The 15,703-nt window shown below is 35.6% G+C and overlaps 1 protein-coding gene across 1 annotated transcript; it reads left to right on the top strand.

Annotated features, from left to right (window-relative positions):
- The first annotated feature begins 400 nt into the window (after nt 1-400).
- Nucleotides 401-1,351, top strand: LOC101401122 (olfactory receptor 13C2-like). Its single transcript, XM_004423282.3, has one exon. It carries the CDS (start codon nt 401-403, stop codon nt 1,349-1,351), a length of 951 nt encoding a protein of 316 aa, XP_004423339.3.
- The last annotated feature ends 14,352 nt before the right edge of the window (nt 1,352-15,703 follow it).

Here is a 15,703-nt window from a genome sequence, read left to right on the forward strand (position 1 = left end):
CTTCAGCAAGGAAGGCTTAGGTTTGAATCTTAGCTCTGGCTTTAGTCAAGGTTCCTTAAGATTTCTGCTTTGAAGTACTTATCTGTAAACTGTGGAGAATAATTCCTGTCTCCTAGAACTGGGATGAGATTAAATGAATTACGTGGCATGTTGCATGTAGCTTGAAACATATGAGTTACCTCTTCCCTTCCCTTTCTCCAGTCATACCTTCCCCCTCTTCAGTCCACTTTTCTTTATTTCTTCTCTTCTTTCTTTGGTCTTTTATTTTTTTATAATTTTTCCTCTGGGGGTATATGGTACTTGTGCATTGGTACACAGTTGAAAGTAACCACAGTAAAATACATACTTTGTTTTAACATACTCTAATGTCTTACAGGTAAAAGAGAAACAGTAAAATGGAATGGGAAACCAAACCATTCTGGTGGAATTTTTTCTGAAGGGGCTTTCTGGTTACCCAAGGCTTGAGCTACTCTTTTCTGTGCTCGTATTAATAATGTATGTGGTCATCCTTCTGGGCAATGGCACCCTTATTTTAATCAGCGTCGTGGACTCTCACCTTCACACCCCTATGTACTTCTTCCTGGGGAACCTCTCCTTCTTGGACATCTGCTACACCACCACCTCTATTCCCTCCACGCTGGTGAGCTTTCTCTCGGAAAGAAAGACCATCTCCTTTACTGGCTGTGCAGTGCAGGTGTTCCTTGGTTTTGCGATGGGGACAACAGAGTGTGTGCTCCTGGGCATGATGGCCTTTGACCGGTATGTGGCTGTCTGCAACCCTCTGAGATATTCTACCATCATGAGCAAAGATTCCTATGTTCCCATGGCAGCTGGGTCCTGGATCATAGGAGTTGTCAACTCTGCAGTACAAACTGTGTTTGTAGTACAGTTGCCTTTCTGTAGGAATAACGTCATCAATCATTTCTCCTGTGAAATTCTGGCTGTCATGAAATTGGCCTGTGCTGACATCTCAGGCAATGAGTTCATCATGCTTGTGGCCACAACATTGTTCACATTGACACCACTGTTCTTAATCATTATCTCTTACGCATTAATCATTGTCAGCATCCTCAAAATTCACTCTTCTGAGGGGAGAAGCAAAGTCTTCTCTACCTGCTCAGCCCACCTGACTGTGGTGATAATATTCTATGGAACTATTCTCTTCATGTACATGAAGTCCAAGTCTAAAGAGATACTTAATTCAGGTGATGTGGATGCTACTGACAAACTAATATCCATGTTCTATGGGGTTGTTACTCCTATGATGAATCCTTTAATCTACAGTCTTAGGAACAAGGAGGTGAAGGAAGCAGTAAAATACCTACTGAGAAGAAAAGTTTTTGACAAGTAAACAGGAAAGGGACAGGAAATTTTTATAATCACAATGTGGAAATCAGTTAGGGAGACCCAAGAGTCATATAGCTAGGTTCTCGCTGCTGTGTCAAATTCACCTCTGAAGGCTCTCAAGTTCCAAAATATTCTTTTTTGTACAGTGCATAGTGAAAATTAAAATTTCAGTGTTTTAGGAGTCAATGATTGTAGTTTCTTGTTGTCATTGTCAAGGAGCTTGATTGTGAGGGTAACTAGAGGGGTAGTGTAATAGGGAGAGAGATTTCCAGACGGCAAAAGTTATGCTAGTATTAAAACTTTAAGAAATTCTTTTTCATAAAATTAATTTAACAATTTTTACTTCCTTTCCAAGACAGAATGAAACGGTTTCAGATTTTTAAAACTTCATTTAAATTATGAATCTCTAATAATGTAATTGCTAAAATAATTTAGTTTACTTGGAGTCTATTCAAATATGTAATGCTAATTGTCCTCTGTCTGCATGGTTGAATACTATTAAAATTTCTTGTTCTAGAATAGTATTATTTTCATAACTTTGTGTTCATCTCTAACTATGAGACATTAAATTATTCTTTTCTGCTTTCAACATATCTACTTTGGCAGTCTTCTTTCCAAACACCTTTTGATACATGGGATCTAACTGCTTTGGACTTGGAACCAAATAACTGATTTTTAAAGCTGTTTGAAAATTAAATGTAAACAACTTCTGAGTCAATTACCTACTGATAAATGTAGAGCTATATCTTTCCCGTGTCCCATTGACTCTCTGTCCACAAAGTCTATTGCTGATCCAAGAGGAATCTATTATTAGGGAATGCTGGATCTACCTTCTAGATGGTTTTTACATTTGATTTTTATCTATGATTTTTATTTCTTTTCTCTGTTATAGTAACCTTCAGGTTTTAAAAACATTTACTTTCATCATTTTATTTCTTCTTGATCTGAATTTTACACTTCAAATTTTCATGATAGATTTTAATGTTTATTTTAATATTACATCTCTTTTTTTCTTTACTTGTTACCATATTAGCTTAAGAATTTTTATTTTAAATTTTATGTTGTTTAGCTTATGTTTCTTTTAGAATTTTAGAGAACATTAAGATATTAAGTTACTTGATTTTATTCTTTAATATCTGTTTGATGGCTTTCACTTTTTAATGCTAATTAAAATCCCACATTATTTGTTAATTTTTATTTAGATTTTAAAATATTCTTGGTTTTCTATTGTCTCCTTTAAAAAATATGTTAATCTTGTTTTACTTTTAACAGTAAATTAGAATATCCATTTTCCTCCTTATAGTTCAGAAGTGAGGCAGCAGGGAGTGTTATATAGAACATCACACCACAAAGAGGGAAATTGAATGGCTCTTTTATTTCATTGTCATTCTACATCTATCTCTGTCTCCTTGTATCAATCTTCTAGCTTTGTTAGTAATTATTTTCTGAGAATGTCCCCCAAGATTTAAAGAACTACAAATTAATCCTTCCCAATTCCTTTATCTAACTTAAGAAAAAAGAGACCTAAATGACTTCTGACTTCTCTTGGAATGGTGTGCCTTATGAAACTATATGCAGGATAAAATGTTTTAAGATGTAGTTTCTCCAATATAGCATAAAGCTGTTAGATTTGGATAAACTGAGCCAAAATTTGTCCCAAACCAGAAGCTGTCAGGATACTCAAGGAGGTCATGAAAGATTTGATTGACAAACCACAGTAGAGGTTTTATATCCAGGTTCACAGCCTACTTTTGCATCAAATATATTTCTTCCCAAGATGAAGTTCTTGGGAATTTCTTTTCTGGAAAGGTCATGTATGTTATTTTTTTGTGTTTTTCCTTTGCATTACTTTCTTTCATCATAATGGTTAATAAGAAGCTGACTAGAACTCAGTTTATCCAAAATAAGATTAAAAAAAATGGCATCAGAGTTGTTCCACTGGTTCATGGTTTAGTGACCTTGTTGGATTCAGTACTGGTCATTGTACACCTGCCCAGAAAGTGGACCCACTATATTGAAGATTGGTCTTTCTTTGGAAAATACTTAGGGAATAGAGAGACCAGCAATTGTTAACCTTTAGTTGACTTTCTTAGGAGAGAACAGTGTGCCATTCAGAGGGAGATAGAATACCTGAAGGATGACTGAATGGAAGTCTTTAGATACTCCTAGATGTAGATCACTCCTGATCATCTCCTGTTCTGGACCACTATTTAGGCTTCATTGCTAGTCATTTCTTCAATGTCATCAATATTGAGCAGTTATTTTTCCAGTTTGTTTCATCCCGTGCATGGATTTACCTTCCCTTCATTCCCTGAACTACAGCTAGCTCTGGGCTTTTGTTTAATAACTGAAGATTTGAGGAAGATACATACAAGGGAATAACAATGCAGAAAAGGAAAAAAGAAAACCCTAATTACACATCAGATCTCACTCTTCCTAATCTCCACCATAAGTTTTCATGAAAATTCCTTATCATCCAACTCTTTCCTTTGCCCCTGGTCTCCTGTTATGTTAACAAGGTTCATTGAGCCTCTGATAAGAGTTATATCTTAAATTTGTTATCACCCAGAGTCCCACAGAAGTGTGATATCTGTCCAGGGATTGTTTCCCCACCCTGACTCCCTGAACTTAGGTCTGGTCTTTGAAAGTGATCTGGTGCAAGACAAAGCTGAAGTAGCTGCTGTCATGCAGTCCACCAACAGTACTGTTTTGAGGTGCTAGTAACAAAGTATGATGCCTACTTTTTTTTGTAAAACATCTTGTGGCTTGGGAGCATTATGGCTGTAATGGAAACAACCCGAATGGTGACCATACATCTCTATTTGCTCATAACTAGTCTAATTAATATCAGTTGCCCTGGCGTAATTAGTAATAGTTCTCCCTTTCATTGTCAAAAGTGTCCTAGTTTGGATAATCTAACGTGGTCACCCTAAACAGTAGGGACTATTAGAGGCAGCAGGAGCATCAGATTCCAGGCAAGTGATAGGAATAGCAGATCATAACATTGTGATGGCAATGTCCTGAAGGGGACAGAGTGGACCCATAATACTCAGCACATGGGAGATACTCCCAGGGAGTCTTCAAATTAAGTAGGTGGGTCTTTCATTGAGTTTGGAGATACTCCCTTTAAAAACATGCTACAAATTGGATTTTAAATTGTCACTGAAAAATTGTGTAATGCCCACCCATAATAATAACTTTAGATGGATTTGTGGACTTTCTTTCAGGCAATAATTCCCTAGAATTGTTATTATTTCTCATAGTTTCTTGTCAGGATGAATAAAACTATATCATCTGTTTATTAAAAAAATTGTTTGTCCTTTTCTTCCTTATTATGGAGGGACTGGCAACCAACTCATCTGAAATGATATGTGATCATTAAATAACAAGTTAAAAAATTAGGGTCCAAAACAAAGCAACTCAGTGTTTTCCCACTGGAACATGTTGGCTTTTTCATCAGAAGATCACTCTTATTGGCTCTGTCTCTTCTGAGATGAAGAGTAGGTAATGGGAAATCTATTTTGAGCTTTAACCTTGGCCTATTACTCATCTTTAACATTAAATATTAAAATATAATGGAGTAATATCTACAGGCAAATAGGAATAATTTCAAATACTTCACTATTCAACATCTTTGATAGGGAGTCAACAATTCTCTTAAGGTAAAATTGCCCAATGGTCACACATCTGCACATAGATTTTCTTTTGTTCTATCCATTTGTGTATCTCACCACTTAAAGTCATTTTTTTATAAGACATCCTTGATATTCTTCTTGCTCATGGCCTTTTAAGGCCATGATAGACTTGCCTATTATTTTAAAAGCTAAATAACTTGGAATCTTCATAAATGAGATGCCATTTGTGATTCCATAAATTTTGCAGTAGCTTGAAAATGTCAAAGATGTGTTTGCCATGACTCTGAAAAGACTGACATTAAAACCACACTTGCCACTCTCCATTAGATTGGAGAAATGAGTTTCTGGAATCTATATAAACCTGGAACAAAATGACTTATTTAATATGATGTTGAGTTATCACATCCATTTAATATCTTGAATTCTTAAGGGTAACGAGTTTCTCTATTTTCTATGAATGGGCTATTAACTGCCTTCTTTAGGTTATCATGAGGCTCTCTACTATGTCCCACATAGAGAATGGACACTGAGGATAGATCAACTAAGGCTATAAGTAAAGTAATAGTTTTCTTCCTGAATTCTTCCATGAGTCATAAAGAGCATTACTCTGGACAGATGTAGATTTGTGTCTACAGCCTGCCTGATAACCTGTGGAAAATATTGGTCTGAAATATAAAATTTGTCAAGCATTTAGTGTATGTTAAATCTGGTAGAATTTGGTAGAATTTAATAAAATAATAGATCCATACGTATTGAGGAGTATAGGTGTGCTCATTTTTGAATGTTTGGATCTAACTAGAAGAGGCGTCAGCCTATCATTAGTAACACTGATTCAGTTAGTGTAAATCAGAGCAGTTTCTCATCTTCTCTGGAAATAAATCCTCAGGTACATTTTTGTCATCTTAGGTTTTTATTTATTTTATTTTTATTTTTTGTGAGGAAGATCAGCCCTGAGCTAACATCCATGACAACCCTCCTCTTTTTGCTGAGAAAGACTGGCCCTGAGCTAACATCCATGCCCATCATCTTCCTCTACCTTATGTGGGACGCGCCATAGCATGGCTTGACAAGCGGTGTGTTGGTGCGCACCCAGGATCTGAACCTGGGCCGCCAGCAGTGGAGCGCGCGCACTTAACCACTACGCCACGGGGCTGGCCCCCATCTTAGGTTTTTAAACAAGCTCTATGATATGTGAGAGCCCATTAACTGGACCCCAGGCAGAAAGTAGCTGGGGATATATAATCCTCAGGACAATTGACCTTGGGTCTGTGCTGTAATATATGAAGCTTTCTACCAAGGTCTTCGGCCTCCATCCCCTTAACACAAGTAATTGTGTCACCAACTCACTTGCCTGAGTAACTCAAAGGAAGTTTCAAAAGCACCTAAATATTTCTCAAAGTTTTTTTTTTAGTTATGTTAAGAGATGGATTAACCAAGTGCCCTGAACCAGTCCAAACCCCACTGCAAGAGTGACACGTGAGAAATTAGAAGCGACCACAGATCACCTTCGATTCATGTTAATGTTAAGATCTCTGCCCCAAGAGGAGTTTAAGCTTTGTTAGCATAACATGCAATGTATACCAAAGACTGTTTGCCTGTTTTCAAACTATGCCTGTGCAAACTTATACCCACCTCTACATGTGTGACAAAAGTTCTCTTTTGACTATTCACTCCCCATCTGAAATAAAAGGCATCTGCTTTGCCTTGCTTAGGGAGCCACAGATTTGGAAGTGATTCCCTGTGGTCTCCTTTGAGACTTTTGATTTCAACTCACCAAGAAGTGAACCCATTTTGGTTCAATAACAATTCAATCTCAGAATTTCTCACTTTGCATATCTGTTGGACAGATCATATCTACCCAGATACTCTATTATAATGATGTTTTTCACAATTTACTTTGAAGTTTGTGATTTACTTTACATTTACTAGACACCAGATAGTGACTTTTACTTTTCTTTTCTCTGTTCTGTCTCACTAAAATAATTATAAATATGTTTTATAGGATTCCTGGGAGCACATTTATACCTGGTACTAAGAAAATGGACTTGACATTTGCTGTAATATTTTGGAGCTAGAAACATTTTATGTTTTCTCCAATCTACTTGTTTTTGTTACAAGGGTAATCTTGATTTTTAAGGAATCTAAAACCTAGTTTTGAATAGTCCATAGGCATTTTCAGGCAACAATAAATTTTTCAAATAAAATTCTCTCACTTTACTATATTTTTTTCTCAGATCCTGAATACTCCACTGTAATAGTAAATATTGATGATCTCTACAACAATTATGCCCAGGGGTAAAAATTTCTTCCTAATATAGAATGTCTATTGTAACAGAATAGGGTAGCACAAGGGGGCAAACACTAATACAGTCTAAAGTAGTAGTTGTTTGCAGAGCAATAAGCTGGAAGCAATCTTCCTTTCACAATAGCTCATGTATTAGATCCCAAAAGACATTTGATTCAATTCAAATAAATTTTCTGGTATCTAATGTTTTCTTAGCACTCCTCCAGGCACATACGATATATCAGTAAATATAACAGACAAATATTCTTGCCCTCATAGGGATTACACTCTAGTCAAGGAGATGGATAAAAGATGTAAAAAAAAAAAATGTTAACAATATTGAACATCTGAGTGGAGTATCTAATGGTCCCACTAAGAAAACTAGAAAAGCTGGATACTATAATTTTTGAAAAATGAATTAGATTGTTTCTGAGGAAGTCGGGATATGAGGAGCTAAGATTCTGGAGAGAAGGAAAGCTCATTTAAGTGATCCAAACATTCTATGCTCACCTTTCTCTCTCTTGGAGCATTTGCTGATTCTTCATTGTTGCCTGTTGGCAAGGTAGAAACTGGGCAGAGGGATGCTGTTGTGAGGAAGAAAAGGGAGAAGAGATTTTGACAATCTCACGGGTCTGGGAAGAAAAACTTGAATTTTGGACCTGCTGAGACATCCCATTCTGAAATGAAGGGAGGCCAAGGTCCTGAATACAAGAGAGGTACAGATAAGTGATCCGAGGAGTTGTCATTGGTTCTTCACATGGGGCATTTGCTGATTTTTAGCCTGCTCAGAGTAAGAGGAAATTAAGCACAAAGGGATTAAACACATTAGGTGAGGTTTCAGCAGTTCCACAGTGGTTTTGAGATAAAAATCAAAGTCAGAGATGCATGAAAGAGAAATCTCCCTTACACAAACTCCATCATCTCAATTTGGACCCTAGAGGGATAAATACAAAAAGGAGATGAACCAGATTTTGGCTAACTCTTACAAAACGTGAAATCCAACTCTAAATTATCTCAATCCCTCTTTGATATAAGGCAATCTCCTCTACTCTAGGTTTCTATCAGAGGGTAAGGTAAATTCTCCTAGTATAAATAAAATGTCATCCACAGATTCTGCATTTTTTCATATATAATAGATGACATTTAATAAAAAATTACTAGGCATACTAAGATACTGGATCAAAAGACAAAAACAGACAATTGAAGAAGACTCTCAGATGGTCCAAATACAGGAGTTACCAGACACAGATTTTCAAGTAACTCATATTAATACATCCCTCAACATATATAAAAAGATGAAAAGTTCACTGGAGAAAGGGAAATTATACAAAGAAATCAAGTAGAAACTATAGACTGGAATTAGGAACTAAATAGATAAATTTAAGCACAGATTAGACAAGGTTGAAGAAAGGCTTAGTAAACTGGAATATAGATCAGTAGAAAATATCCAGACTGATACCTGCAGAAGAAAAGGGAAGGAAAATACAGAAAGGACTGTAAGAGCTACATGGGACATGCTAGAAAAGTGTAACATATGTATAACCTGAACACTCAGAGGGAGAGGAGAAAGAGGAAATGAGGTAGCAGAGCAAATGGCTAATACTGAATGATTTTCTCAAACTTAAGCCACAAATTCAAGGAAATCTACAATGTCAACAAGGGTAAGTTAAAAGAAAGCCAAATTTAATAAACATTGTAATATTTCAGGAACTAACAATAAAGACAAATATGAAAAACAGCCAAAGGAGAAAACAAAGACGTTTCAACAAAGAAGCAGGAACAAAACTTAGGAGTAACTTCTTAACAGAAACAATGGATACTAGAATATAAAGAACAATATTTTTTGATGGGAAGCAACCTAAGTGCCCATCAAAAAATATTGTTCTTTATATTCTAGTATCCATTGTTTCTGTTAAGAAGTTACTCCTAAGTTTTGTTCCTGGACGAATGGATAAAGAAGATGTGGTATATATACACAATAGAATACTACTCAGCCATAAGAAAGGACGAAATCCAGGCATTTGTGACAACATGGATGGACATTGAGGGTATAATGCAAAGTGAAATAAGTCAGAGGGAGAAGGTCAAATACCGTATGATTTCCTTCGTTAAGTAGTAGATAATAACAACAATAAACAAACACATAGGGACAGAGATTGGATTGGTGGTTACCAGAGGGGAAGGGGGGAGGGAGGAGGGTGAAAGGGATAATTCGGTACATGTGTGTGGTGATGGGTTGTGATTAGTATTTTGGTGGTGAACATGATGTAGTCCATGCAGAAATAGAAGTACAATGATGTACACCTGAAATTTTTACAATGTTATAAACCAATGTTACTGCAATAAACAAAAAATTAAAAAAAAATAAAACAAAATTATTTTTTCTGATAAAAAAAGAACAATATTTTTTGATTTGAAAGAAAATAATTAACCAATAATCATATACTCTATGAAAATATCCTTCAAAAGTGAAAAGAAAATGAGAACATTTCCAGACCATTTCTTCCAAATCCCCCTACAAACACACACACACACACACACACACACACACTCACATAGCATTCATCTCTAGCGGACTTGCCTTGAAAGGAATCCTAAAGGGATAACTTTTCAGATGGAAAGAAAATGAGCTCAGGTGGAAACAAATATTAAAGAATAATAAGCATGGGAAGGGATGAATATATAAGTCTATCTAAATGAATATCAAGTATAACAATCAACAATCATAATGTTTTCAGCTTCTAAGTTAATGTAGAACTAAAATTTATAATCTCAATAACACAAAAACTAGGAGTGGTTAAGAGGAGTTAAAGGTTTAAATTTAGCATTTTCTAGGAAGTGATAAAAGTATCCTCTATATATTATAACCTTATAGTCAGGAATATAGATTTTTATCTCTAAGGTTAGCATCACCCCCTACATAGTAAAAAGAAAAAAAAATAAATGAAGGAGAAATGACAAATTGCTGCCAAGAAAGCAAGAAAGGAGAGAAAAAGTACTACATAGAACATTTGGGATTAATAGAAAACAAAAAGTAAACTGTTAGATAAAAACTCACAAGTATCTGTATTTATAATAAGTGAAGTAAAAAATGACCAGAATGCATGCTGTCGTCAATTATATTCACTTATATTGTACTAGAATTCATAATCAGTACTATCAGTAATAACAAAATATATAAATGAGAGAATAAAAGTCTGTCATTATTTACAAATGACAGTATCTGTACATAGAAAATCCAAATGGTCTACAAACTATTGGAATTAATAAGTGAATTGAGCAAGATTGCTGAATACAAATTTTGCATAGAAAAACCATTACATACCAATAATTAAAAAGTAGGAAATGGAATTTAAAGCACAATTTATAATAGCGTCAAAAACATAAAAATATATGAATAAATCTAATATAGTACATGCAAGACATTTCTTCAAGAAAAACCAACACATTATTGAGAGAAATTAAAGAAACTCTAAATAAATGGAAGACTGTATCTTCCTAATAGATTAGAAGATTCAATAATATAAAGATGTCAATTCTCTTTGAATTGACATGTAAGTTCAAGGCGATCCCAATCAAAATTCTAGCAAGTATATTGTGAAAATTGATAAGCAGATGCTAAAATATATGAATGCCAACACCAGCCAAACTATCCATAAAGAAGAAAAAATTTACAGCACCAGAAATCAAGACTTATTATAGAAGTATAGTTAATAAGTCAGTGTACGATTGGTACAAGATAGAAAAATAGGATGGTGGAATAGGACAAGAGGCCCAAAACAGATCCACACATATATGGTCAATTAGTTTATGTCAAAAGTGACACTGCAGTGCAGTGGGGAAGGGATCTTTTCAATAAATCATGTTGAGTCAAATAGTATCCACATAGTGAAAAGTAAATCTTGACCCTTGCCTCATACTCTACACAAAAACTAATTCCAGATGGATTGTATTAATTCCATATCTCAATATGAAAGATAAAAATGTAAGGCTTCTAGAAAGTAAGATAGGAAGCTTGGACTACTCAGGCTACTCTCCTATAGATAAAAATGGGATAGACAAATGAATAAAATTGTGATTCTTTTAGGAGAATAAAGGCCTAAGTGAGTCAGCGTTGGACAGGTAATGAAAGCATCTATTGCTACCTCAGTCTTACGTTGCTACAATGAAGCAGCCTAATAAACAACCATAAAATCTCAGCGGCATACCAAAATAAACATTACTAAAGTCTACAAGACACAGCTTATCTGGGCTGGAGCCAGGTGATCTCACCTGGATTATATTTGCATCTCAAATCAGCTGTGAGTTGGCTTATTGATTGCTTTTGGGCTCACTGATTTGTTGGGGATTGACTGACTGCTGGCTCACCTAGAATGGCCTCAGCAGTGACTCTGGGACACCTCAGTTCTGCTTAATGTGCACTTCATCCTCTAGTTGGCTACCTTGGACATGTTCTCATGACAATAACAGAGATGGAAGAGAGAGGGCTAACCTAATTGTGTAAGTGCTTTACAAGTCTCTGCTTGCATTATATTTGCTAATGCCCAGTGACCAAATCAAGTCACATGCTTAGAGCTAAAATTAGAGTAGGTGGGCCTAAGAAGGAGTGAAGAATTGAGGTCATTAGTGCAGTTAATATACAACGACTGTATAAGATCACTTGGCTTGTCAATAGTTGAACTGAGGTTCAATCTGCAACTCTTTTACCTTACATCCAGTGCTCATTCTAATGCATTATTTCTTCAAGGATTATTATATAATCTTTATAAAAACAAATATTGTGCTAGGATCTTAGTCTATTCAAGGGGCATTAGATACTAAATTTTCTGATTGATTAATGCTGTTCTTCACTTTGTGGCCATTTAAAAGCTCAATAAGTGTGTTTTGTCTTCTATTACTCAGATAATGGAGATAATTCGAGAGATTTCTGAAAATAAATGTCAGTTTACAAGCTCAGAGGCCACAGTTCTGTTAATTGCAGTGTTTGCTGTGTAATTCAAGGGCAATGTACAGAGGGAACGGAATAGGCAAATCATCTCCTCCAGGCCTGCTTGCAGAAATGCTGCTCAAGAACCAGACTTTTACTGGGTGAAATGACTTGAAATGATTTAAAACTTTTTTTAAACCTATTTTTTTTTGTCCTGAATTAGTTAATGTAACTTGGAGAATTACACCCTTGAGAACTGGTGAGTTTCTTAACTTCTTTATGTTTCAGAATCACAACATTATATTGTTGAGGGAGTTGGAACGTCCCTAATAGCGACAAGAGACTTTAGTAGTCTGAGTTCCAAGGACAACACTTTGGAAGTTTTTTGGAGCAGATCATAGCTGGGAATTTGGCAGAAGAAATCTTCAAGTCATGATTTTTCTTAAGAAATTATTTTTAAAATTTTACTTAATAAGAGCTATGTATGTCGAGACTTTGTGAATCAGGCAAGATTTGGGTTGATCTTTTGCAAACCAAGACCATCCATATCCTTTTTCATTGCAATCTTCTGAATGAAATACCTCTGCACAACCAACTTTAATATAGTTTTCATAGAATATTATCATAATTACAAAATTCAGAATCTTTCACTATTTTGAGCACTGCACCAGATTCATAAGAAAGACTGTGCTGAAGATCAACTTTAACTCTAAATTACCTGCTTACCAACTTTAGCTCTAAGTTACATTAAACAAGAAGGAAGATGCTCATCACATGTGCTGAGGTAAATGAGAGCAGACATTATTTATCTCTTTCTGTATTCTCAGATTTATGAAATTTATTGATAGGTCTCAGCTAGATTATGAAACCAGAGTAGAGATATTTCCATCAAAAAGAAGTACTAGTTGGTAGGAAAAATATTGTGTTGAAGAAATGAGTCCTGAATGTGAGATACAACTTTTGGCTATAAGTTTCACATTTTCTCATATACCTCAGTCAAGTCATAAACCCCTCCAAGCATCTCTTAACTTTAAAATGAGAAGGTTGGATCAGAAGTTCTCTGAGTTTATAGTAGCTCTCATATTCTATAAAAGAAGAGCTGGAATGTGTTGGAAAACATTTAATTATCTTAGCGATAATTACTTACTTAGGGAAAGTATCTACATAAAATGACTTGGGATAGTTGAGATTCTGACAAAGAAGTAAGACAAGGGTATGGGAATGATGGGGACTCAATCTGCTGGAGAAAAGGAGAAAGACTCCATTGTTTTTGTTTCTGAAAGGGAGGACAGGAGCATGGTAAAGAGAGAAGAGAAAGGAGAGGTCAAGAGAGGAGCCAGAGCTAGAGCAAGAATACTGGGTTCTGGCTGGGAAAGACCAGTAGAGAAACCCTCAGTGGAAGTGGTCATGTGTGCTGACCAAAATGGACTTCGAGGACCAGAAATGTCTAACTTTCACCTTTCTGGAAATAATCAGTGAAGTGTTTCACATTCATCTGATTGGGAGTTGAAATTTTAACAGATTATGAAGAAGGTGTGAAGTTTGTTATTTGAGTCAATGTGGGCGACTGGAGCAGCATACAGGTAATTATGGTTCTGGAAATCAGGGAGACCATGAAATCATGAATGCTTTGTGATTCTCTGAAATATTAGAGAGGCCATGGAATTGGGGTGGTTGAGGGACAATTGAAAACAAGTGAATCTAGATCCCTGAGATCTGCACAAGATAGGAATTATTGTCCTCCTTGTATAGACTAGACAACCAAGTTTCAAAGAGGCCAAGTGAGTTGCCTAATTTTGCATACCGGTAAGTAGCATGGTTGGATTTAGAGTCCAGGTCTCACACTCTGAGGACAGTGCTGTAATTCCCTACAGAGGAGGATTGTTTGGGAATCATTTCTACATCTTCTCAGAGTACCAGTGGTCATTGTCTTTTCCCCCACTCACTCTACGTCAAATACTTAAAGCTAATAACTCATCATATTTGTTTCATAATTCAGCTAAATCTTTAATGTCACAGATAAGATTTCAGATGTAAATGACAAGTTGAGAGGTTTTCAGGCTTTTATGTCGGCACAGAGAACTACAGGGAAAATGTACTTATTTTTAACAAGTATCAAAAATTTACCATGTTCAAGGCAGCAATGTGTTATTAAAAATCTTAAATGTGAGTTATTACTTTGCTAGTATTGTGGGGAACAAGCTCTTGAGAAGCACACAGTTCAGTGGTGGGAGCAATAGGCAGGTACACATTTGGCTATAGTTCTGTGTGATATACTTGAGTAACATAAGTATGTACAAAGATAAAGCTGTACTTAAGACCATGTCATACAGTCCTGATGATTGAATAAAACAGGCAAGAGAGACAAGATTGGAACTGGGAAGGAAGGGCACTCCAGGTAGATAAACTGTAGATTAAAGACATAAAAATGTAAATAATATTTCATATAAAAATATAAAATAAGTTCTTATTCAAACACAGCTCTCACTGATACCAGCTAGATTTGCCACTGTGCCTACCTTGATGCCTCAGTAGCATTTATTCAAGGAACCAAAACCCACTTATGATGGCACCATTGTTGCTAGTAGTTCAATTCTTGTGGGAAGCAGACTAAGACTAACAAACTCTGTTTCCTGAACTCACCCCATTTTAAATGACAATGAAACAAAGATAGAAGGATTGTAGCATGAGGAACCACAAGATGGTTGTTGTTTCAGACCAGAGTGTTGGGAGATGAGGTTGGAGAAGTAGACAATGATGAGAATGTGAGGCTTGTGTATCTGACTGATTTCATTTTAACTCAATCTTGTAGGACAGTGATTTTTAAACACGTTATCTGTATGTGATCAGTTGTGAGATATGTTGCAAGTAATTTGATTTGCATTATAAAATATTTAGCTTTGAAAATGATTTTCTTTTCAAGAAAATATGGGTTCAAGGTAATCACATATTCAAAAATGCCTTTTTGAAGACAGAAATCAGGTAGTGTTGCAGTGTTTGGACTCTTATCTATCTTCTATTTATATTCCTTAGTATGCAGCGTATCCATCTATCTTACAAAACTTCAGCTTTATAAAGTGCAACGAAATCCTTTCTAATTGCAACTTTTACAAAACATTTTCCTTTGCCCAGAAAACCTCCCCAGTCCTTAACTTGATTAGGTCCAATGCATTTTTTTATTGAGCCAAGTCTTAAAATGTCTTGCTGAGCAGTGCCCCAACAAAGAGTTAGGATTCTTACTCTGTGGTTGCCTAGTACCCTGGGGCATACTTATATCACATTATTATAATTATTTATTTACTTGACTGGATCTTGTACTTTATTGTGTGTTGTCTGAGAGGTGTCATTATGTAATTCAGCTCTAGATCTTCAGTGACTATGAGTGTACTCAATAAATGTTGGATGTCTGAATGAGTAATTAATATGGTATTGCCAGGATAATGATCCTTTTAATGTATCCCTAACAAAAACCTCTTGAGAGTTGGTAGAGCTTAAAATTTTATATCTGCA

The sequence above is a fragment of the Ceratotherium simum genome, chromosome 29, assembly GCF_057802395.1.
Source record: "Ceratotherium simum simum isolate JZ-2026a chromosome 29, ASM5780239v1, whole genome shotgun sequence".
Classification (NCBI taxonomy): domain Eukaryota; kingdom Metazoa; phylum Chordata; class Mammalia; order Perissodactyla; family Rhinocerotidae; genus Ceratotherium; species Ceratotherium simum.